This window comes from Pithys albifrons, chromosome 16 (genome assembly GCF_047495875.1).
Source record: "Pithys albifrons albifrons isolate INPA30051 chromosome 16, PitAlb_v1, whole genome shotgun sequence".
Taxonomy (NCBI): domain Eukaryota; kingdom Metazoa; phylum Chordata; class Aves; order Passeriformes; family Thamnophilidae; genus Pithys; species Pithys albifrons.
The window spans coordinates 16192101-16215750 of NC_092473.1; the positions used below are offsets into that span (position 1 = coordinate 16192101).

Here is a 23650-nt window from a genome sequence, read left to right on the forward strand (position 1 = left end):
AAGGAGGTTGTAGCCAAATGCAGGTCTCCCAGGCAACAAGTGATGGGACAAGAAGAAATGGCTTCAAGCTGTGCCAGGAGAGATTCAAATTGGACATCAGGAAGAATTTCTTTATAGAAAGGGTTGTCAGGCACTGGAGTGGGCTTTCTAGGGAGGTGGTGGAGTCCCCATCCCTGGAGATGTTCAAGGAACAACTGGATGTGGTACTCCTTGCTTTGGGCTGGTTGACAAGGTGATGATCAGTCAAAAGTTGAACTCAGTAGTCTTGGGGGATTTTTCCAACCTGACTGATTCTGTGATTGCTGGCCCATGGTGCTGCTGGGAGCAGGAGCTGAGCCCAGGCCTGGGTGAGGGAGCAGGTTATGTGTGGGGCTTCTGGCTGTGACCATTCACACTTCACCAAGCACAAGTAGTCTGAATTAGATTCATAGAACATGCTCAGCTGAAAGCAACCCATCAGGATCATTGACTCCAGCTCCTGACCCTGCACAGGACACCCCAACAATCCCACCATGTGCTTGAGAGCATTGTCCAAGTGCTCCTTTAACTCAGACAGGCTTAGTGTTGTGACCACTTCCCTGGGGCCCCTGTTCCAGTGTGACCATCTTTCATTGATAGCTTGCTCAAATTGTCATGGTTTGCCATAACCTGTAACTTTTCAAAGCCTCCAGACAAACCAAAGGCAGTGGCTTGCAGCCTTGTGTGAATATTCATGGCTCATTCCATGGCCACCCACCTGGGACTTGGCCAGGGAAGGCAAAAGAAGAAAATCTCCATGCGGAGGCTCTTGGAAATGCTCCTACCCTGTCTGAGTCCTTGCTGACTGTGTTTTCCCTCCCTCCCTGGCAGAGAAGTGCCCCGTGGACAATGCCAAGCTGACCGTGGTGGTGAACAACATCGCGGTGGCCGAGCAGATCGGGGAGCTGTTCATCCACTGCAAGTACGGGTGCCGGGCTGCGGCCAGCAGCAAGCCCACCGCCTTCGAGGTGGACCCCCGCGGCTGTCCCTTCACAATCAAGCTCAGTGCCAGGAAGTAAGTGCCTTGTTCCAGCATCCAGCCTCTCCAGGGAAAGGGCTGTGCCAGCCTGGCACACCTGAGCTGCCCTGCGGCTCCGGGACCGTGCGGCTCCTGCCAGCACTGCCCTGCTGGGGTGTGCCAGGGAATGGGAGTGGGCAGGGTGGGTTGAGGGGACAGTTCAGTCTTGGAGGGTGGTACATGGGCTGGTCTCAGGGCAAGGACACTGTTCGCTGCTCCCAGCTTGCCTGGGTGCCAGCACTGAGCCAGGATACCCTGTGAGAGTAGCGCCCTCACATATGGGATGAAACACTGTGGTATGAGCAAGCAGAGACCTTGGGATTCTTTTTGTAAGAGGAATTATCCTGAAATCTATCTCCCTCCTCCTCCTAAATGCATTCCCTATTTTCCCTGTCACCTGGCTGTTGCCAGTTGTTTGTGGCTGCCTGAAGGCTCAGCCCATCAGCTGCACAAATAGATGTGCCCTGTGTAAATGTGGCCTATTATTACTCTCAATTTCTGGCCTAATGAGAATTTAAAGCTGGAATTGCAGTCTTAGAGGAGGCTTTGAACCTGGCAGCCTCACAGGGCTGCTTTGCTCCTTTCCTGACAATGTGTTGCTTCCATTACTTTGTGCTCGTTGCTGACTCTTTGCCTCTCTCCATGGGCAGAGACCATGAGAGCAGCTGTGACTACCGGCCTGTGCGCTGCCCCAACAACCCCAGCTGCCCTCCCCTCCTCAAAATGAACCTGGAGGCACACCTGAAGGAGTGTGAGCACATCAAGTGTCCCCACTCCAAATACGGGTAAGGACTTGATGCTTCTGAGTGGGAAAGATGCACTCAGTTCATTTCTGTGCTGCCTTTTGGCTGCTGCAGCCTTGAGATGGCCCCAGGGACTCTGAGCAGCTCTCCCCAGTGCTGAGCTCAGGGTTACAGGGATGGCAGGAGGCAGCCCCTGAACCCCTCTCTTGGTGGGAACAGGCAGGTCATGGTGCCCAGGTGTGAGCTCCAATGTTTTCTACTGGTTTTGGTGCTCTGGTGAGCACATAAACTGACATCACACTCTGTCTCTTGCCCAAGGTCTGGGTTTCCTTGCAGCTACACAGACAGACAGTCCAGTTTGAGACCAATGCTCTGGCTGGAAGAACAGGACCTGCTTGGCCTCCATGTTGCCCTGCAGTTGCCTACACCCAGCAGAACTGTAGGATCATTAAGATTGGAAAAGATCTCCAAGATTATTGAGTCCATCCTTTGAAGGATAGTGAACTACAGTAGCCCTGCTCCTGGTGGGAGGAGCAGGACAGCCTGGGAGCCACACAGGCCTTGGAGCTCCAGTGAGGAGCCAGCTGAGCAAGGAGTCTCCATGGGAGCCTTGCTGCAGCCAGGTCTGCCTTCCCTTTAGGTGCACATTCATTGGAAACCAAGACACTTATGAGACCCACCTGGAGACATGCAAGTTTGAGGGGCTGAAGGAGTTCCTGCAGCAGACAGATGATCGCTTCCATGAGATGCAGGTGGCAATGGCCCAGAAGGACCAGGAAATTGCCTTCCTGCGCTCCATGCTGGGCAAGCTCTCTGAGAAAATCGACCAGCTGGAGAAGAACCTGGAGCTGAAGTTTGGTGAGTCTGCACGGGACGAGCTCTGTGGTCAGAGCTGTAGTGACAGGGCAGCTCTTCGTTTGGATGATGCATTACAGGATTCATTCCATGTTTAAAACTGGTGCTGAGCAGGTTTCAAGAGGTTCAGCTATTCCTTGCAGAGGGACAAATAGGGGTTCCATCGACTTCTTTACTCCCAGAACATCCTGGGATCTAATCCTGCAGTCACTGGTCATGTGACAAGTCCTAGAAATGTTTGCAGGCAGCTGCCACCTTTCTCCTGTGGCTTTTTCCTGTGCAGTCCATGGGCTGTAAAAATCAGTGAGTCAAATAGCCAACAGTGAGCAGGGCTCTTGGACACCTTTGCTGAGCTCAGCCCTGTCTTGTCTCCCAAATTTGCTGGTTCCCTGCTGACAGCAGCAGTGTCCTCCCTCCATGTTCAGAGGTTGGGTGGCAGTTGGGTGTCCTCTGCCTGTTTCCTGGGATGCCCTCCATGGCTCTGCAGTGACTGTAGGCCTGTCCTTCTCTTGCAGACGTGCTGGACGAGAACCAGAGCAAGCTGAGCGAGGACCTGATGGAATTCCGCAGGGACGCCTCCATGCTGAACGTGAGGAGGGGCCCTGGGGTGGAGCAGGGACTGCACAGAGGTAGCTGGCTCTGCTCCTGGCTGGGCTTCTCCTGCAGCCAGGGAGGCTTTGGGGTCCCCCTGCTTGCTGGCTGTGCTTGCCCCAGATGGGGTTTGCCTGTACTACAGTTGGGGTCTGGGGGAAGCATTTGAGTTAAAGGGAGCTCAGTCAGCAAGTGCCAGTCACTGCATCTGGGCTGCTGCTGGAACTGGCTCTGCTGGCTTTTCTCAGCCTGTTCCTGCTCTAAGTTAAAAGAGGAAAGAGCCCTACAGCAAGAAAGAACCCTCTGCTCCAATGCCTTGGCCTTCTACACTTGCCAGGGACCCTGTACCATTCTCCCAGCCTGTGGAAAGCAAGGGGATAAGCAGATCCCTGCTGACAAGCTGGGAGTGAGAGCTGCCTCGTGATTCTGGAAGCAATGATGTTGGACAGACATTCCTCCCTAGTTCAGACAGACTGCATTCCACTGGATGGGCTGCTTAGGAGGAACTCACCATGGTTTACCTAATCATACTAAAAAGTTTAGTGCGGGTCTGAGGTGCTGTCAGAGTCCTGCGGTCTCTGGAGGGAGGTGGCAGAGTCATGAAGTCCTGGAGGAGAGACCTCTGCTCAGAGGATGAGTCAACTGCTGAGGAAGGGTCTTCAGGGAGTCAGGAAGACAGGAGTGGCTGTAGCAGTGGGGGGACAGTCCTCAAGCCATGCCCAGAAGGACAGGCTGGCCTGGATGGCTCTGCAGCTCACACAGCTTGTTCTGTTTTTCAGGATGAGCTCTCCCACATCAATGCTCGGCTCAACATGGGCATCCTTGGATGTGAGTATCCCTGTGGGCTTCATCCCCTCGGGCTGGGGCTGGGTGGTGGTCCAGGGAGCCCTTTTGGGCAGTGTCACAGGTGTGCAGGGGAACTGTCCTCCCACCTCTCACCTGCCCTCTCCTTTCTGCAGCCTATGATCCTCAGCAGATCTTCAAGTGCAAGGGGACCTTTGTGGGCCACCAGGGCCCTGTGTGGTGTTTGTGTGTGTACTCCATAGGAGACTTGCTCTTCAGTGGCTCCTCAGACAAAACCATTAAGGTAAGAGCTTGTCTCTTCTGTACACCCTCTGCACTGTCACATGGGACAGAAGCTGAGTTCAGTTTGTGGGGTGAGGGGATGCTACTTCCTAAATTTTCTCCCAAAGAATCTTAAATGATTCTTTGTGATTATAGTTGGGCAAAATTCTCTGTGAGGAAACATTGCTTGATAGTGAAATTGAGAGACAAACAGTGATTTTGGCAAAGCTCAGATTAGAATCTCATTCCTGCTGCTGCTTTATGTGGTGTTTAGGATAGTCAAGCCTATTTCAGCTTCTGATTTTATTTTGCTTTGTTGGAAAAAGTCATCTTTGAACAAAACATTTGTCCCTGATCCAATGTGTCCTTTTCCCATTTTATGGCATGTTTGTTTTTCTTTGTCCTGTTTGCAGTAACTCAGACTGACAGCACTGCCCTGGTGCAGCCTAAACAGCCCTTCCCAGTGTTACTGTGGTGGCTGCTGGCTGGGCTGGGGACCCCCAGGGACTGCCACCACTAACCCTGCCAGGAGCTGAGCTTTGGTTTAGTTTCCTTGGGGTTAGAGCCAGGTGGAAGAAAATGGATATTGCTGTATTTTAGGGAAGGAAGACTCCTCTGTCCTGGCTGCTCTGGGCACCACATTCCCATGTTCCCTGTTGAGAAAGCAGAGTGTGCTCGTGGGGAAAACCTTTGCAGTGGCAGAGGAGGCTGTGCTGTGCCATGTGAGCCCTGGGACAGGGTGGGAGTTGCTAAAGCAGGAACCTGAGAGCTGCTCCTCTGGTTTGGTATGTCATGTTGGCCTGGGCTGAGGAGGGCAGAGCTGCAGAGGGCTGATCCCTGCTGCTGTCCTGGGTCTCGTTAACTTCAGCCTGACCCTTTGCAGTACATTTCCTTTCCCAGACAAGTGTGTCCGTGCCCAGGGCCCAGCAGGCAGTGCCCAGGTGACAGACAGGCTGTTTCCTCGTTCCGGTGCTGACATCCTGCCTGATCCCCAACCCCTGCCTTGTGTTTCCTGTTAGGTGTGGGATACCTGTACCACATACAAGTGCCAAAAGACCTTGGAGGGTCATGATGGAATTGTACTGGCTCTCTGCATCCAGGGGTGAGTGGAGAGACACAGCTGGCCCTGGGGGGAGTGGGGAGAACATGGGGGGCCCTGAGCATGCCCTGACAATTCCCATCTTCTGTCCTGCATGTGCCAAAATGGTGTGTGAGAGGCACATCTTTTTGCTTTTTAAAAATGGAAAGAGTGGCATCTTTGTGGCCTCCCCTGTGTCCTGGCTTTGTCCCCTGGTCACCTCTGGGATACTTGGCCTCCTGCTCCAAGGGCCAGCCCAGCCTGTCCTCCCACGAGCTGGGGACCCTTCTCCCAGGGTAGGGGTGTGTAGCCTTGTCCCAGTGAGGCTGTGGGGCTGCAGCTCCTGGCCCATCCAGTGCCTGGGGATGAATTGGGACCCTCCACACAGTGTTGTCCTTCCCTGATCCCCCTTTGTCTTCTGGTGACATTCCAGGAACAAGCTGTACAGTGGCTCTGCTGACTGCACCATCATTGTGAGTACCCAGACCCCACTCTGCAGGGATGGGAGAGCCACAGGCTGCTTGGGAGCAGGGGCCTTTTTCTAGAAGGCTCTTCAGCTGCCAGTGGTGTGGGACTGATAACCTGTGTGTGCTGTATCCACTGCCTTCAGCCAAGTCACTCGTGGGTCAGACTGGGGGGTTCCTGTGGGCTGGGTTTCCCAGTCCCTGCTCCTATGTGGGGAGCAGGAGGCTGGTGCTGTGCACTGGGGTGGGCTGGTTGGTCCTGATCAGCCAGGGCAGTGCCTCAGACAAGTGTCCTGTCCTACCTGTGTGTCATTCCTGGCCTCCAGAGGCAGAAAGGAAGGGCCTCAGCACAAGGGACCTGCCCTGCCCCTCATGGGTGCTCTTCCTTGGTGGGCTTGGCAGTGCTGGGGGAACAGCTGGACTCAATGATCTTACAGGGCTTTTGCCACCTAAAGCATTCCATGATTCTGTGATTCTCCTTTGCAGGTCTGGGATATTCAAAACCTGCAGAAGGTGAACACAATCCGAGCACACGACAATCCTGTTTGCACTTTGGTCTCCTCACACAACATGCTCTTCAGCGGCTCACTCAAAGCCATCAAGGTACAGCTCAGGGGGCTCAGGGGTACAAACTGTCAGGCAGAACTGTCCAAACAGGAAGAAAGTGGCATTTTGGTCTGTAAGTGACCTTGTTGCTGCCCTCTCCTGAGCCACAGAGAAGCCAGCAGTGCAGAGGTTTAGCCTGTTCTCTGTGCTCAAGTCAAAAATGTTCTGGGATCTGGCTGCAAAAATACTTTATTTCTTCTAATTCTGTAAACCTGAGGCTGCAGGTGGAGTGTCCTGGGAATTCCCAAGTGTGTGTGTCCTTGGGCCCCCAACAGACCTGCTCAGACCATTGGAAATCATGTCTGGGCTCCAGAATTGGCTGGGGATTTAGGATGCCTGTTTTGAAACCGCCTCCAAAGGATCTTAAGTCTGAATTCTGTACCTAAAACATGCAGAAACCAGGGAACAGCTTTGCAAGCTGCCCTTTAAAGCCTTGGCTGGATTCCTGTGGTTCTGCTTCCAGCTCCTGGTGAGACAGCTTATGGGCCCGTCCATCTGTAAGGGCACGTGTGCTCTTTTCTTTAACTGGGGCCTGGACTGGTTCAGCTCTGGAGAGAGCTCAGGGCTGGGGGAGCAGCCAGACTGGGCAGAAGGAGAATTTGGGGCCTTTGGGGTTTGTCATCCCCAGCCACTTCCTGCCAGATGAGCTGAGCAGGCCAGGAGTGCTGCTCAGAGTGGGGGAGTGAGATCTGTCAGTCCCTGCATGCCAGGGGCTGGGAGTGGAGCTTTGTGGAGCCAGGCTGGGAGTGGGAGCTCAGAGCAGTTCCTCAGTGCAGCTGTGGTTTAGGTTTTCAAGCCTGTGGCTGTGCTAGGGCAGGGTCTCTGCCAGCAGCAGTGCAGCCTCCAGCCTGGCTCCCTCAGGGAACGTGCTTACTCAGCAGTTATTGTGTTTCATCTGCAAGTCAATGGGTTCAGGCCATTCCCAGCAGGCAGGAGAGCTGGCACAAGGATCCCCACAGGAGCTGGGAAGTGTGGGCAAGGCTAGGGAGCATTGGCCATGTTCTGCCCAGCCCCATTGGGATTCTCCTCCATGTCTGAGTGTGTCTGTGCTTTCCACAGGTCTGGGATATTGTAGGTACTGAGCTCAAGCTGAAGAAGGAGCTGACAGGTCTCAATCACTGGGTGCGAGCACTGGTGGCTTCCCAGAACTATCTCTACAGTGGATCCTACCAGACCATCAAGGTGGGACCCTGGCACTGGTGGCACCCAGCACCTCTCCCTGAGCCTCTGCTCTGCAGCCTGGGTTGGTGGAGTAGGACCAGAGGCAGCTGCGGGGATGTGAGAGCACTGCTGACATACAGGATTCTCCTGTGCTGATGGCATCTCTGCAGCTGGGCCTTGGGAGGCTCACTGGGATGAACTGGGGCCTCAGCCCTGGCGCCTTGTGCTGCCTCTGTGGCTGCCACAGTGTTATCTGTGCTCACAGTCCTGCTGATAAGAGGGCAAGGGCACTGTCTGGCTGCAGTTACCATAAATCTGTGAGGGCTCCCAGTGCCCTCTCCACTCTGTGCTGGCTCAAGGTTTGATGGGTACTTCACCTCTCAGCATCTGAGGGACACGGGAGAACAGGAAGTTGCCCTCCTCGGTGCTAATAAATCTCTGTTAATTTGCATCCGATTTTAGTGCTGTCAAGAAGTGGGTTGTGTGTGCACATGTGTGTGTAGTCACACACTCAGGGTGTGCAGTGTCCACAGCATTTTCAGCCTGGATGGTCAAAGCTGGGCAGCCAATTAAGATGGCAGGGCTTTGCTCATCATCAGTACTGAACATTCCCAGCAGGATAGATGTCCTTGAAGGTGTGGTCTGGGCACACATGGAGCCAGGCTGACTCTGTGCGTGGCAGAATGGCTGCAAGGGATCTCTCTCGTGGAGAGGGGTCCCTGCACAGGTCTCATCCTGCTTTTGCTGCGGTGTCTCCTTCAGATCTGGGACATCCGCAACCTGGAGTGTGTCCATGTGCTGCAGACGTCCGGGGGCAGCGTGTACTCCATCGCCGTCACCAACCACCACATCGTGTGTGGCACCTACGAGAACCTCATCCATGTAAGGAACGGGGTGGGATGGATTCCTGGGAGGGAGGCATGGGACGGGGTACCGGCCCTGCCTGTCCCCTCTGGCACACCTGGAGTGTGGGGCACAGCACTCTCCCTGGAGGTGTGCACGGAGGTGGAAACACCTCTCAGAGGAGAGGCTGGTGGCCTCATCCCAGCACAGCTCTGAGCCCAGCTCTGCCCCCGCAGGTCTGGGATATAGAGACAAAGGAACAGGTCCGCACACTGACTGGGCACGTGGGGACAGTCTATGCCCTCGCCGTCATCTCCACACCAGACCAAACCAAAGTCTTCAGCGCGTCGTACGACCGGTCGCTCAGGGTATGTGTGTGGGGCGGGGCAGCTGCACCTGGGAGTCTGTGCCCCCACGGGCACCTCGAGGGAAGGGATCCCCATCCCTGCGTGCCACATGTGCCCCCACGGGCACCTCGAGGGAAGGGATCCCCATCCCTGCGTGCCACATGTGCCACCACGGGCACCTTGCAGGAAGGGATCCCCATCCCTGCGTGCCACATGTGCCACCATAGGCACCTTGCAGGAAGGGATCCCCTTCCCTGCGTGCCACATGTGCCGCCACATGTGCCACCACAGGCACCTCAAAGGAAGGGATCCCCATCCCTGCGTGCCACATGTGCCACCACGGGCACCTTGCAGGAAGGGATCCCCTTCCCTGCGTGCCACATGTGCCCCCACGGGCACCTCGAGGGAAGGAATCACCACATGGCCTCAGCGTGGCACCTGCCTCAAGACCTGTGCCATGAGATCCCCCTTCCCTCCCGGTGCTCCGGGTTGGGACACTCCCTGGGCTCAGCCCTGCTGTGTTCCCACAGGTGTGGAGCATGGACAACATGATCTGCACCCAGACACTGCTGCGACACCAGGGCAGTGTCACCGCCCTTGCCGTGTCCCGCGGCCGCCTCTTCTCCGGCGCTGTGGACAGCACTGTAAAGGTGGGGTTCCTCAGGCTTCTCCTGGATGGTTTGTGCTCTTCCAGTGCTGGAATTAGGGCATTAAATGGATTAGGAATTGTCTTCAAACAAACTGACAGGTTGTAGCAAGGTGGGGGTCGGCATCTTCTCCCAGTTAACAAGTGACAGGACAAGAAACTGTGCCAGGGAAGGTTCAGGTTGGGCATCAGAAAGGATTTCTTCACTGCAAGGGTTGTTAAACCCTGGAATGGGCTTTCCAGGGAGGTGGTGGAGCCCCCATCCCTAGAGGTGTGCAAGGAACGACTGGACATGGCACTCAGTGCTGTGGTCTGGGTGACAAGGTAGGGATCAGTCACAGGCTGGACTTATCTCGGAGGTCTTTTCCAACATAAATGATTGTGTGGTTCTGTGAAGCAAGGGGGTGGTTCTCAGCAGGTGGGAGGTTCACTCCTGGCAGGGTGTCGTGGATGCTGGCAGCCCAAAGGGGAGTGCTGTGGGAGGGTGAAGAGAAGCCCACAGAGCTGGTCAGGAGTCACTGCTGTGGTTCCCATTGTCTCCACAGGTCTGGACGTGCTAGCGAGACCATCACACTAGTCCTGCACACTGAAAGACCAAAAACTCCCCTCCATCAGCCTGTGGGTGACCACACCCTCCGAAATGACTGCTGCAGCTCCTCCTGCACCAACCACTGCCTGCTGCTGCCCCTGGGCCAGCCCCACTGCAGGGACCCAGCTGGTGGCTCTCCGGACAGGTCTGCCCCACGGATGCTCCAGATGTTCCCTCAGATCTGCCCTAGATGATTGGAAAAGCAGAGGAAGCCATTCCAATGCCAGTGCCCTTCTCTGCCTGTGCCCTTCAGCTGGGGACACCCCTGGGGCTGGGGTGACTCTGGGCCGGGCGAGCGCAGCCCTTGGCCAGTGACAGGACTGGACGGATCAGCGTGTCCCGGCGGTGACACTGGGATGCTGCTCCCCTGGCCGTGGTGGGACTGAGCATTACGCCCTGCCCTGGGTGGGCATCCAACCCCTTTCTGTCTCTAGTATTTAATTTTACTGCCAAGGCTCTGGGCCGATCCATCTGGGATGAGGTGATTCCTTGAGTAGCCAGGTACGATTTTTATGCCACAGCTAGTTCTCAAATCAAGTTCCACAAGCCCATTGTTCACCACCCTGTAATAATGATCTACACATTAAAGACAAAAAGCCTCTGTTGCATTTTTACTCACATTTTCTACTGTTTTTAAGATTGTAATATAGATTTGATTATTTCTTCATTGACAATAAAAGCAGAAAGAGTTGTTCCTGCCCAGTGTGAGTTATTGCAGGGAGCAAGTGGCCAGCACTGGCGCTGTGGGGTGAAAATTGGGATGCAGGACCAGGCACCTCACTGGAGACAGCAGGTCCCAGCCAGCCAGGCCCCAGCACCCCACGGAGGCGCCCAAGGGTGCCCTCGGACCGTGCAGCACAAACACGACCACGCCACGAGGACTCGGGATGGTTTGGGGACACAAACAGTGGTGGCAGCCCAGCAGGTGGTTTATAGTTTTTATTTTTCTTTAAATATTTGTTGCCAGACTTGGTATAGGAGCAAACGTCTTCACAGCACCACGAGCCATCTACTATTCAGAATAGGAAGAATAAGGACGAGTAGAGGTGAAATCTAAGCACAGAAGAGCAGGGAGCAGCACCAAGATGCAGAGCTGGACAGATGGGATACGATACAGAGTCCATAACTTAATCATAAAAAATATATATATGTATATATCCATCATGTAGAACTTCATGGATTTTTTTTAGATACATATTTTTTCTTTTCAACAGATATTTTCAGGCGGGTGATTTATTTATTTTTTTAAATTGTTTTTAAAGTATTTTTTGTTTGTTTTTGATTTTTTGTTTTTTTAAAAGAAATTTCAAAGTTGTGCCAAACACATCTGGATCAGCGACCACAACAGGAGAGACAGAGGAGAGAGGGAAAGGGGGAGAGGATGGGGAGAGGGAGAAGAGGGGAGAGACCACTCTGTGTCTCAAGAAAAGAAAGGAACGGCAACACCTTTGTTTGGAAACCACAAGCAAAAAATGCATTCATCAGGACTCAAGCGACTGAACCAGACTCCAGTTTATACAGGAATATACAGCGGTGCATCCCGGAGGACACACACCAGCACACGCACCCCGCGTGCACACCCACACACACCACACACACCCAAACAAATACCGACGGCAAAAAGAACCAGGAGAAGCTAAACCAAACCCTGAAGACACTCCAAAAGAAATGAAACACCTCCAGTGTAAGAATTAACAAAGACCTCCATAAAACAAGGCACATCCTTTGAGTTCGTAACGGTGGAAAAAGAAAGACGTGACACTGAATCCCAACGGAAAACCCGACCAGAACCGCTCGCACGTACCTTCCACCCAGAGAAAAGGTAAATATTGTGCTACTCTTAGAATGAGTTTGCCACAAGACACACAGCTTAGTATAATCTAATAGTTTTTCTCAAGCTAAAATCCAGTTTTCTCTTGATTTCTTTTAAACTGCTTTATATATAACTGCTAATATTTTAAAATCTTTTAAATATATATTTGTTAAAGTTTATTTCTTTTTATTATTTTGGGGGTGGGGGAAATCTGCTTTATATCTTTTTTTCCCCTCCAATAAATTAATACTCTTTTTTATAGCTTATCACCGTCCTGTCCCCCACGGGGAGGGGCCGGGCAGGGGCACGTCCCGCTGCCCCCGGGGAGCCGCCAGCCCAGAGCTGCCCTGGCCACCCCCGCCAACGCCATCCGAGAAACAAAACAAAGCTTAAAACTTAAAAACAGAGCAAAGAAACCCAAGTGCATTTGCCCACCCGGCCCCACCACCTGCAAATGCCATCGGTGCGGCGTGGCTGGCGGAGCCACCGCCGGGGTCACCACACCGGGCAGGGCTTGTGCTACATTCGGGTCGCGGTGACCCGCGGCGCCAGGGCTGGCAGGACATGGGTGGCCACCAGACAGGGAGGTTGGTAGCCCCTTGGAACCCCCAGAGCCTCCCAGAGCCCCAGCAGCGGTTCGGTCCGGACGTGTTGCTTTGTTTCTTCTGTTGGGTTTTATTTTTCTGGTTTTTGTGTTTTTTGCTTCTGCAAAAGGGAGTCCTGCCGGAGCCGGCGCCGAGTCTGTGAGCACAATCCTGAGGTATCTTCTTCTTTGTGCAAACCCCGAGGGACGGGATGTCTGGGAGGGGATGGCTGTACAAAGGGGACGGGGGAGGGCGGCGGGGCTGGGGGGTCGTGGATCGTTGTGCCCTTGTGCCCACGTAAGCCCTGAGGTTCGCGGGGTGCCGGTGCCCCTCACTCCAGCATGGCATCCAGCTGGTCCGCCAGGTCATCAAACATGCTGCCAATGTCATCCAGGATGCTCACGGTGCTCTTTGACTCCACGGCCGAGCTGGGGAATGACCGGGATGGGTCAGGGCCATGCACAGAATGAGGACACCACACAGCTCCCTCCACCTCGTGCCACAGCCCTCCTGACCCCCCGCCCTGCAGTGCTCGGCGCCGTGTCCCCACTGTCACTGCCCATGCAGACCCCAGTGCTGCTACACGGTGCTCTGGTTCAATGTCACCAGCGTCCCCTCTCCAAGACAGCCCCCAGTGCACACACATGCCCACATCCCCCTGCCTGTGCAGCTCCAGCACAGTGTCCCCCAATGTCACCTCCCCAACACAGCTCCAGCCACAGCCTCCTGATGTTCCATCCTGTAGCATCACTCTTAGCACCATCCCACTCCCAGCACGGTGCCACATCCCAATCCCAGCCCACAGTGCTCAGTGGCACAGCACGGTCCCACAGCCTTCCCATGGACCACCCACCCCCTGCATCCCCTTACTCTGCCTGACTGTCCTCCTGCTTGATCTTCTCCTCCACAGCCTGCAGCGCAGCGGCCAGGGACGCGCTCGTCTCCTCCAGCTTCTGCTGCGCCAGCTCGGGGCCGGCGCTGTCCACGGAGGGGCTGGCGATGGTGGAGCGTGGAGGCTTCACCGGCACGTGCTGTGGCTGCGCGCCGGGCGAGAGGGGCTTGGCGGGGCTGGAGCACAGCGAGGGTGGGGTGCTGGAGGGCTTGGCGCCCGCGGGGCCGAGCTGCCGGGCGGGCGATGGGGCCGGCGTGGAGCTGGCGCTCGCCGACTGGATGGCCGTGTGGGGCTTGGGGGGCTTGGGCGCCGTGGGGGGCGGCGTGGGCTTGGGGGACACCGGGGGTGGCGTGCCGTGGACCCGCTTCACCTCTGTGGAGAGAAGGGAGAGGGACAGGAGGCTCCCAGTGTCCGCCCTGGGGAGTGCCCGTCCAAGGGATTTGGTGAAGCACCTACCTGGGCTGCCGGGGCTCGGGATGGGCACCTTTTTGGGGATGGGCACTGGCTGCCCAGGCACCTTCGAAGGCGGCTGCGTCAGCACGGGCTTGGGGGAGACCGGCGGCTTGAAGGGCTTCTTGGGCTCGGTGGGCGGTGGGATGTGCTCGGGGCCGTCGGGGCGGGCGGGCGGCGGCGTGGGGGGCGGCTCGGCCCCGCTCAGCTCGGAGGCTGGTCGCCGCTTCACGGTGCCGGTGCCATTCTGGTACACGGCGAGCGTGGCCGGCTCCAGCGCCGGCTCCTTGTCCTTGGCCTTGGGCCGGCGCTTGACGGTGTCGGACTCAGTGAGGACGAAGCGGACGCCGTCCTGCTGGCTCTGCCTGGCCCGGATCCGCCGCTTGAGGGTGGCACTGGCCTCCACCTTGGCCAGGTCCCCGTGCCGGTGGGCTGGGGACAGCCCCTCGCCGGCCTCCCCCCGGGCCGGTCCCAGGGGCCGTGGACGCTGCTTGATGGTGAGGGTGCCCTCCTCGGCAAAGGGGATGCCATCGGGGGAACCGCCGCGTTCCACCCGCAGCCGCTCGCCAGGGCTGTCGGCGCTCGCCTCCGACCGCACGCTGTCGGCGCGCTCACGGCGGGCGGCTGCCACCAGCCCGGTGACAGGGCCGCTGATGGTCCTGCGCCGGTTCACCACCTCCCCATCCAGCCCGATGGCCTCCTTGTGCTTGACGGTGGCCAGGACGGTGGCCACGCGGGCCCGGTCAGGGCTGCCTGGGGGGCGCCCCGGTTGCAGGTAGTAGCCATCGGGTGCTTTGGCCGGGCCTGGCCCACCGGCCACGTGCGGCTTCTGCAGGGCCAGGGCGCGGGCACCGCCGCCAATGGAGGACATCTCCAGCATGGCCGCGATGCTGCGCACGCTGCCGGCGCTGCCCGTGTCCACGCTGCCGCCCAGGTCGCTGGCACGCCGCTGCTCCCGCCGGCCCTCCGCCTCGGCGGCCACGGGGCTGGCAGCCGCCTCGCCCTCCCCCTCCTTGGGGAAGTCCTCGGCCATGCCAGCACTGGAGATGGCGGAGCTGGAGCGCTTGGGAGGGGGTGGTGGAGGTCCCTTCTTCTTGGGGCGGACGGCGAAGGATTGGCTGCGGTTGACGTTCTTCTCGCCGCCGGCGGGTGCCCGCACCGAGTGGCTGCGGCCCACGCGCCGCTGGACGGTGGCGTAGGGCCCCGCGTCCGGCACCAGCAGCTCGTCCCGCTCCTGCTCGCTGTCAGAGGCGGCGTAGCGGTTCAGGCTGTGTGCCCGCTTCTTCGGCCTCCCCGGTTCCTCCTCGCCCTCGCCCGCCGGCGGCAGGCACAGCACCGGCACCGAGACGGGCAGGACAGGCACCCCCGGGGGTGCCGCCTCAGCCTCGGCGGGCTGGGGCAGGACGTAGGCGAAGCCTCGGTGGGTGGGTGACTGGGGCAGGGAGCGGGGCGATGCGGGGCGCTCGCCGGGTGGCAGCAGCTGCGGTGTGGGCTTCACCTTGGCGGTGGCGTGGGGCACAGGTGGGCCTTGTGGGGACGGGGGTCGCGCCTTGCCGGGGGTCTGTGGTGGTGTCAGCTGCCCAGCAGAGGGTGGGAAGGGCTGCCGGGGTTTGCCGGGCACCGGGGGCACGCTGGCACGCTTCACGGGGTGGCCGTGCCGGGGCGGGCGCGCCTCCTTGGCTGGCGCAGGAGGGCCCTCACCGGCCCCCTCTGCCAGGTACTCCTGGCTCTTGGAGATGGCAGCTGCAGGGGGACCCCGCGGGCCGTCCCCCAGCAGCTCCTGGGAGCTGCTCATCACCCTGGCACGGCCACCCAGCCCCGGTGGCGAGCGGTAACCGGGGGCTGGGGGGTTCGCCGCCTTCTCAGGGGCTTCCTCGGGGGTTTCACCAGTCATGGCCACCTGCAGCTCACTGCTGAGCTCGCTGTCCTGGAACGTGGTCATCTTGGGCGACTGGCACTCAGGTGGCTCCGGTGGGGGGGACTCGATGGCCAGCACCTCCGGGCCCGGCCCCGACGCCTTCCTCTTCAGCGTGCCCGGCTCGTACTTGCCCAGCTCGGCGCGCTGCAGCTCCGCCAGCTTCTTCACCGCCAGCATTAGCTTCTTCTGGTGGCCTGGGGGTGGCACAGGGCATCAGTGTCACCTCCAAGGCCATTGCAGCCAGCGCTGCACGCAGGGCCTTACCCAGCTTGGTGATGCCGATCTCCTGCAGGTCCTCCCAGGTAATGTCGGTGATGAAGTCGATGTTCTCGTAGCCATTCTCCACCAGCACCTTGTAGTACTGGGACAGGCCAATCATGGAGAGCCACAGCGCCAGGTTGGCCTGGGGTGGAACACAGGGCATGGCTCAGCACCAGGTGGCACCATGGTCTGGCCCCAGCACCCCTGGCATGCAGGAGATCCCATCTTGTGCGGGGATCACACCTCCAGGGGACTTCCCTTGTCTCTGCACTGTCCCTGTGCCCCACAAGCACCCAGGGCCATGCCCAGCCCCATTCCCATGGGAAGCCCCTTGCTGTGCCCAGACACAGGGGACAGTGTCACATCCACGTGGTGAGAGGTGGCACCAGCCTGACAGACGCTGCGGAGCTGTTGGGAGGGGACATGAGCAGCTCCAGGATGTGTGCATACTCTGGCAGCAGTGAGTCAGCTCCTACCCTCCTTCCCCTGTGCCACCCCTTGCCTGGAGGGGACTAATTGCCACCCTGGATGTGGTTTCAGCCCCCCGGCCCCGCACAGCCCTCACCGGCTTGTACTCTGGCAGCCACTCAGGGATGCTGAGGTTGTTGATCTCGGACGCGATCTTCTTCCTGTGCCCCGGCTTGGTGACGCCGATGGCCGTGAGGTCCTGGGGCAGAAAGGGGGGTCAGTGCCACCCTGATCCAGCCCTGCCTCCCCCCACGGCCCCGCGGCCTCACCTCCGGCGTCATCCGACTAATGGTGGTGATGTCGTAGCCGGCGTTGATGAAGTTGGGTGCGTAGAGCTGCAGCTGGAACTTGCAGAGCCACTGGTACACGGCCTCCGAGCTCTGGGCGAGAGGGACAGAGGATTGGGGCAGCTCTGGGGACAGGGACCCACAATCCTGCCCATGTCCCCCAGGCTGTCCCCTCCACGTGCTCCCCATGGCACCCCAGTGCTCCCCACTCACCTTCCCCTCCGAGGGCGGCTCCATTTTCTTCAGCTGGGGCTCGGCGGGGGGCTGGGGGGCATAGGGGGGACTGGCCACGCTCTGCGACCGCGCCGAACCTGCCGGGGGGGGGCAGTGGTCAGCGTGGCCGGGGCTCCACGCCCGGGCTCTGGCCAAACCGGGAGGGCAGTCGAGTCCCTGCCCCCGGTGGGATGCCATGGCCACAGCCCCAGCTTGGCACAGGAGTGACACCTGCCCCAGCACAGCAGCCCAGAGCACCTGGGGGTGCCCTGGACAGGGGTCTGCTCCCCTGGGATGGGCAGATGAGCTCCCAGCCTGCCAGGGGACTGCTGTGCCCTCCACCCAGCATGGCCCTGAGCAGCAGGTCCCAGCTGGACCCCTCCTCCAGAGCAGGTGTTCGTTCCCACTGCCCAAAACCCTCTGGCCTCACTCCTCTAGCCATGTCAACAACCAGGCAGGCTGGCACAAGCTATTCACTGCTTAGGGCACCCACACAGGCATCCCACACTGCCACTCTCCAGCTGGGGTCGATGGGGGCTGGTCCAAAATTTCTGCCTCATATTTCTTATCAGGATGAGCAAGAGCAGCCCCTTCCTCCCACCAGTAACTACATTCTCCATTTGCATGTGTGCGTGTGCATGTTTGTGTGTGTGCGAGCATGTGTACATCCTCCATGCATGTGCATCCTTCAGGCATCTGCATCCCACGTGCGTGGGCATCCTCCTCCCGTGTGCATCCCTCTGCCATGTGCATCTCCCTCATGTCTGCATCCCACTTGTGTCTGCATCGCCCCAGTCTGTTTTCCCCCCTCCCTGGTAACGTCTGCAGCCCCCTCCATATGTGCACCCCTCTCTCCATGTGCGCATCCCCCTTCCCGGGTTTCTCTCGCCGCTGCCTGTCCCTCTCCACAGCCCGGGCATCACCCCCACACCCACCCCACGTGTGCATCTCCCCAGGCACGTGCCGCCCCCGTGGCGTGGGCACCCCCGCGGCGTGGCCATGCTCCCCACAGCCCCCCAGACGGCGGTGGCGGGGGGACCCCGGCTCGGGCTCCAGCAGGGCTGGCGGGGGGCCAGGGAAGGGAAGGGGCCGGGGAGCAGCGGTGCCCCCCCTGCCCGCCCACGCCGCCCCCCGCCCCCCACGGGCCCCCACTAACCGAGGCAGGAGAAGGCCTGGCAGCAGCCGAAAGGCGAGAGAGTCATTTTTTACCCACACGTTTTTCTTCTGACGATGGGTGCCGTGGCAATAAAAAAAAAAGACAGATCCCTGGATCCACGGCACGGCCAGGGCTCCTCCTGCTCCGGCAGCCGGGCGGCTGCAGCACGCACCTGCGGGGATGTCCTGCGCCTTGGCCGGCCCATCGCCCACGGCACACTCTTGCGCAGAAGCCTTCTGGGAAAGGACCGTTGCCAGCAGCTGAAAAACACCCCGGGAAGGGGGGAGAGCAGGCAGGAGTGAGGTGGGTGGTGGGGCTGGGGGGCACGGGGGGTGTGTGCCGTGGGTGCCGCGGGTGCTGCCAGCCCGGGCAGGGGTGGACGGGGGGGGCTGCAGCAGATTTCGGCTGCAATGGGGAGAGATGGAGCCGCGGGAGCAGCAGATGGTGCTTTGCCGGCAGCAGAAGCCCACGGCACCGCGGAACCACAGCACCTCAAATCCAGCCTGGCACATGCCCAGACCAGGCTGCTGGTGCAGGCTGCGGGGTCCTCCGTGCCCACAGAGCAGACCCCCCAGCTGGCACCACGGTGCAGCCCAGGGGCATGTGGCATGGGGCGGCATGGGCAGGATGCCAGGGGAGGTGGGCTGGTGGGTGCCACAGCCCAGGCACGGGACAGCCCAGGGGCTGTGCACACAGTGCAGGGGGCTGTGCCAACAGCTGCAAACTGGTTATATCAGGACAGCATGAGGTGCACTGTGCCGTGTCATGGCAGTGCCCGGTGCTGGTGGCAGTGCCCGTGCTGGTGGCAGTGCCCGTGCTGGTGGCAGCAGTGTGTGCAGTGCAGTGCAGAGGCCCCTGTGAGCAGCAGCAGAGACACGGCAGCTCCGGATGGACCTGTGGAATGCGGTACCAGAGTCGGGGCTCAGCCCACACCCAGGCAGCAGTCAGGGGCCAGATGGAGGGACCACACTGGTGGCCACTGTCGGTGACAGCACAGCTGATGGCACGCTGGGCACCGATGGGACCACACAACACCCGCTCAAGCATCAATACCAGCTGGGGTCATGGGCAGTGAACTGCCAGGACTGGAGCCAAGTGCCACAGCAGCTGGCATGGTCCCCTCAGGGCTTGCCTTACCTTGACCCCTTCGGAGCCGGCGTGCAGGGCATGCGCCCCGCTGCCCGCACTCTGTCCGCTCCCTGAGCTGCGGGCAGAGGCCACGCTGCCCGTGCTGCCCAGGCTGCTGCGGTCACCACCTGCACAGAGAGGACAGGCTGTCAGGGTGCTGAGCCCCAGGGCAGGGGACACTGGTGTGGCTGTGCCCTGCCAGAACCCCCACCCTGCCCACGCTCCCCGGGGACAGGGAGGGTCCTGGCCATGCGCTCGCCGTACCTGCGAAGGGTTTCCGCAGCACCCAGATCTCCTCAGCAGGGGCTGGCGCGGCCGATCCGCCCTGCGACGGCGAGAGGTGGGATGGGCTCATGTCGGCCCCGCGAGACCCTTGGTGGCAGAGCAGAGAGAGTGGCTGTCAGGCATGTGGCTCTGTGCTTGAGCTCACACTGGAGTGGGCACAGAGCTGGTGACTTGCAGTCCCGGGGCCTGGTGCTGCCACACGCAGGGAGAACCCCACAGGTAAGGTGTGAGTACTCTGGCTGTGGCTGTGCCCAAGGACACCAGAGCTGTCCTGCTGGCTTGTCCCCTCCCAGGCAGCTGGCATAGGGTGACAATGGCCAGCCCTGGGATGCCATCCTGCAGAGCATTCCCTCCCTGATGTCAGCCAGGGACAGGTCTGTGGTTGGGATGTCCCAGTGCCACAGCTGAACCTGGGCAGGGGACAATGGCAGTGTTGTCCCTGTGCAGAGCAGGAAGGGAACATGACTTGGTGTGGGGATCAAAGGAAGCTGGGAAAGCTCAAGCAGTGGGGACCAGGGTCCCTACCCCGCTGTGCCACATCCCAGGCAGTGCTGGCCATGGCCCTGCAGCTGCCTGCACCAGTCTGGGGGAGACCCATAGAGGGCCACGCACGGGGTGCTGAAACCCTGGGCACACACAGGGGACACAGCAGTGTGTGAGAGCACCTGATCCTCCTGGTGAGGCACAGCTTGAGGGTCACCCCCAGGCATGGCTCCTCACCCTCCATGCTGCCCACCTCTGCCAGGTCCCGCTCACAACAGGGGCACACAACGCTGAGCCCCAGGGTTAAAACAGTATCAGATGAGATGGACAACAGCCCTACGCAGCCAGTGCAGCCCCACCACAGTGCAGCCAGCCATCTGCCAGCCACAGGGCATTGCCACCCTACCACTGGTCACAGGACATTGGCACCCTGCCTGCCATGGGATTCTGTCACCCCACCACCACCCAGGCTGGTTCACGGAGCCGCTCACCCCATCAGCGACGACCATAGCAGGGGATGGGTGGTACAGGGTGATAAAGGCACTGAAGGAGCATGAGGGGGAACAAACATCCACAACAAATTGGGCTGAGACATCCCTGAGCTGCACATGCCACGGTCACACCGAGAGGAGCCTGGGCAGGTGTGCGGCTCCGTGTGACCCGACAGGGAGAGAAAGCCCCGGGGAGAAAATGTGCTGCCTTGTCCCCTCCACGAGCAGGGTCACCCAGTGCTCCCCAACACAGCCTCGTGTGTCACTGCCACCGGGGAACATGCAAAGACCCCTGGCCCAGCCAGCCAGGGCAGTCCTAGGGACATGGCATGGGCTGCACCCCTGCAATTCCCCTGCTCCTGGGCTTTCCCAACACGTAGATTCACAGCATCGTCACCTGCCTGTGCCACAGGGATGGTGCCCAGGGTTCACCTGGGATCTGCCTGTGCCAAGCAGCCCCAAGAGCATCCCCCAGCAAAGCTCCCCAGTGCCGCAGTCCCTTCCCGCTCTGAGTGCACAGCCCCAACCCAGTCAGGGAGCACCCTGTGGGGAGAGGGTCCCTGTGCCCGTGGGTCCCGTCCAGGCACTGCACTGCCAGCCCTGCCCCTGGCACAGAGGCAGAAGAGTGGCCTGGAGTCCCCACACACCCAGACAGAAGCGCAGGGGCCATGGGCAGAGCACGGGGACGCCAGGGTGGGGAGGTGGGATGTGCTGGCAGTGACAGTGTGACAGCGGCGCTGGAGCGGGTGTGAGGGCAGGGGGCGATGCCATGCGCGTGCCACGCGTGTGCCCCACTGCACCCACTGCACACATGCACACGCACACGCATGCACACGCTGCATGCACACACGTGCACACGCCTGTGCACACCCGCGTGCAAACCCCCTGGCCAGGAGGGAGAGGCCGAGCAGAGAGAAGAGACTCGACACACGCTTTAAAGAAAGAAAAATCCATGGAGAGCACGAAGCGAGCGGTGAACTACCTTGTCCATAATGCGGCTCGTCGGCACTGCTAGGGGAGAGCCTGTGATAGCCAAAGGAACTGAAAAGAGTCTGATGGGAATGTGGTGGTGGAGGTGGAGGTGGAGGCAGGGAATGGAACGCATGGGACGAGGCGTCACCGTTTAGCACAGCAGCCCCGTAAGCCGGGAGCGGGATCTTTTGGAAGTGTTGGGGGATTGTTACAGTCTCCCATGAACCTGATAATAAAACATAACAAGAGACAAAATGAAAAGAATCAAAATAATAGAGACACGCTCAGCGTCGCCAAAAAGAAAAAAAAGAGAGAGAGAAAAAAAGAAAATAATATAAAAGGGGAAAATAAAGCAGCAAATCAAAAAAAGCAACCAAAGGGACGTGGAGAAGCCAGAACTGAGACCCAACTGATGTGGAGCCGAGCCAAGGAGCAGCAGTGGGAGCTCAGTGCACGCCCAGCCTGGCACAGGGAACGGGCATATCCCGCGGATCCGACATGGACACCAGGACAGCCCCACACACGAGGCAGCTGGGAGGGCTCCCACAGCTGGGCTGCCCAGGTCCTGTTCCCCACGAAGGCACCCCAGGGGAGCAGGGCTGCAAGTATGGCTGGGCCAGGGGCTGCAGCACTGGCACCCCCAAGCTCTGGCACAGCACCTGCTCCCAACACTGCCACCCCCTGCAGCTGATGAGGTGGCTATGGAACCCCACAGCCTGGCTAACACTGCTGCGGGGCCAGCACATTCCAGGAGCCGTGGACTGCATCCCACGGTACTAGCACGTGACTCACACCAGGAGGGTGGCTCTGCCCCTGCCTGTCCAGCACCTGGCACCTCCACAGCTGGTGTGGAGCACCCAGCAGCCAGTGGACACTCATGCCACCATTCCCTTGACATCTTGTTCAATTGCCACCACTCCCTGCCTGTTACCCATGACATGGCTGCCCTCAAGATCCACACTCCCAGGAGGGCATGAGATGGTTGATGTGGGGCCTTTCAGTGATGCCTGCAGGAGCACCAGGCCCGTTGTGATGCTCCTGGCAGTGGGCACAGCCACGGGCCATCCTGATGGGGCCACAGCCCACCAGGAGCCTAAAAGGGATGGGGATGGAATGGGGGCAGGGACTGGCAGTGCTGTGCAGGGGAGCAGGGTCAGATCCCTGAGACGGCCCCTGGCTGGGGAGAAAGTCTCTGTGCAGAACCATTAAGTTCCACCACTGGTGCCCAGCCCCCTGTGCAGACTCTGAACAACAGGTCCTGTGGCCTCACCACTGCACTGGCCACCCCAAACCACAGTGATGCCCCCAGGTCTTCTCAAGCACCAACCTCCAGGCACTGCAAGTGCCTCCCCCAGCCCGAGAGCAGCCTCGAGCTGCCCTGTGAGCACCCCAGGGCTGCCAGCACTGACCTCCACAAGCACCAGGTGGGCACCAGCCTCACAGACACAATGGGGACATTGACCCTGAACACTCGAAGGCACCGTGCCCATGCACACGGCAGGGACACCAACCCCACATGCATGACGGAGCATCACCCCGGTTTGTTTCCATCACAGCACCCCCCAGACATCCCGGTCCCCACCAGACCACCCTGAGGCTCCTCGGGGCTGGGGGTGTGGAGGCAGCCCTGATGGGGCAGGTGGGGAGGGAATTATTTGCCTGTTCGTTTGCTTATGGCCTCGACGAGGCTGGAGGGGAAGTATCCAACGCGGTCATTGCCGGTGCGGTTGTCGTGGATGCAGCCCTTCCAACGCCCGTCCGCGTGCTGCTCCAGCACCTGTGGGCAGGGGCGGTGTCAGGGGCCGGCGAGACACCGGCACCGGCACCAACACCGGCACTGACACCGGCACCGGCACCAGCACCAACACCGGCACTGACACCGGCACCGGCACCGACACCGGCACCGGCACCAACACCGGCACTGACACCGGCACCAGCACCGGCACTGACACCGGCACCAGCACCAGCACCGGCACTGACACTGGCACCAGCACCAGCACCAGCACCGGTGTGTCCCCAGCGCGCCCCTGGCCGCACTCACAGTGATGACATCCCCGGCTTTCACGTTGAGGCTGGTCAGGTCGTAGTTGTTGCAATAGTCCTTGACAGCTCGGACCTGCAGAGCGGCGGAGGCGTCTGCGGGACAGAGCGGGAGCTTCACCACCTGCCCACCCCATGGGGTTGGCACCCCCAGCCCAGTGTCCCCCCACACCAGCATGGCCTCC

General features: G+C 59.6%; 2 protein-coding genes across 5 annotated transcripts in view; one reads left to right on the top strand and one right to left on the bottom strand.

Moving 5' to 3' along the window:
- TRAF7 (TNF receptor associated factor 7) overlaps positions 1 to 10715 on the top strand; it is a 32389-nt gene extending 21674 nt beyond the window's left edge. For all 4 annotated transcript variants that reach the window (XM_071571278.1, XM_071571280.1, XM_071571279.1 and 1 more), the window contains 14 exons: positions 850 to 1033; positions 1687 to 1821; positions 2420 to 2637; positions 3150 to 3223; positions 4005 to 4053; positions 4185 to 4312; positions 5310 to 5392; positions 5802 to 5841; positions 6319 to 6435; positions 7498 to 7620; positions 8362 to 8481; positions 8679 to 8810; positions 9320 to 9439; positions 9981 to 10715. In XM_071571278.1, the coding sequence (XP_071427379.1) occupies positions 850 to 1033; positions 1687 to 1821; positions 2420 to 2637; positions 3150 to 3223; positions 4005 to 4053; positions 4185 to 4312; positions 5310 to 5392; positions 5802 to 5841; positions 6319 to 6435; positions 7498 to 7620; positions 8362 to 8481; positions 8679 to 8810; positions 9320 to 9439; positions 9981 to 9995 (1538 nt within the window). In that variant the 3' untranslated portion in view covers positions 9996 to 10715. The remainder of the gene's footprint in view (positions 1 to 849; positions 1034 to 1686; positions 1822 to 2419; positions 2638 to 3149; positions 3224 to 4004; positions 4054 to 4184; positions 4313 to 5309; positions 5393 to 5801; positions 5842 to 6318; positions 6436 to 7497; positions 7621 to 8361; positions 8482 to 8678; positions 8811 to 9319; positions 9440 to 9980) is intronic.
- A 233-nt stretch (positions 10716 to 10948) lies between these two features.
- CASKIN1 (CASK interacting protein 1) overlaps positions 10949 to 23650 on the bottom strand; it is a 30964-nt gene continuing 18262 nt past the window's right edge. The window contains exons 9-21 of the mRNA XM_071571320.1: positions 23467 to 23561; positions 23085 to 23202; positions 21436 to 21651; positions 19459 to 19566; positions 19204 to 19322; positions 18239 to 18326; positions 16911 to 17008; positions 16680 to 16790; positions 16508 to 16609; positions 15946 to 16084; positions 13770 to 15875; positions 13292 to 13685; positions 10949 to 12849 (exon numbers count right to left, since the gene is read on the bottom strand). Of these exons, the coding sequence (XP_071427421.1) occupies positions 12753 to 12849; positions 13292 to 13685; positions 13770 to 15875; positions 15946 to 16084; positions 16508 to 16609; positions 16680 to 16790; positions 16911 to 17008; positions 18239 to 18326; positions 19204 to 19322; positions 19459 to 19566; positions 21436 to 21651; positions 23085 to 23202; positions 23467 to 23561 (3791 nt within the window). The 3' untranslated portion in view covers positions 10949 to 12752. The remainder of the gene's footprint in view (positions 12850 to 13291; positions 13686 to 13769; positions 15876 to 15945; positions 16085 to 16507; positions 16610 to 16679; positions 16791 to 16910; positions 17009 to 18238; positions 18327 to 19203; positions 19323 to 19458; positions 19567 to 21435; positions 21652 to 23084; positions 23203 to 23466; positions 23562 to 23650) is intronic.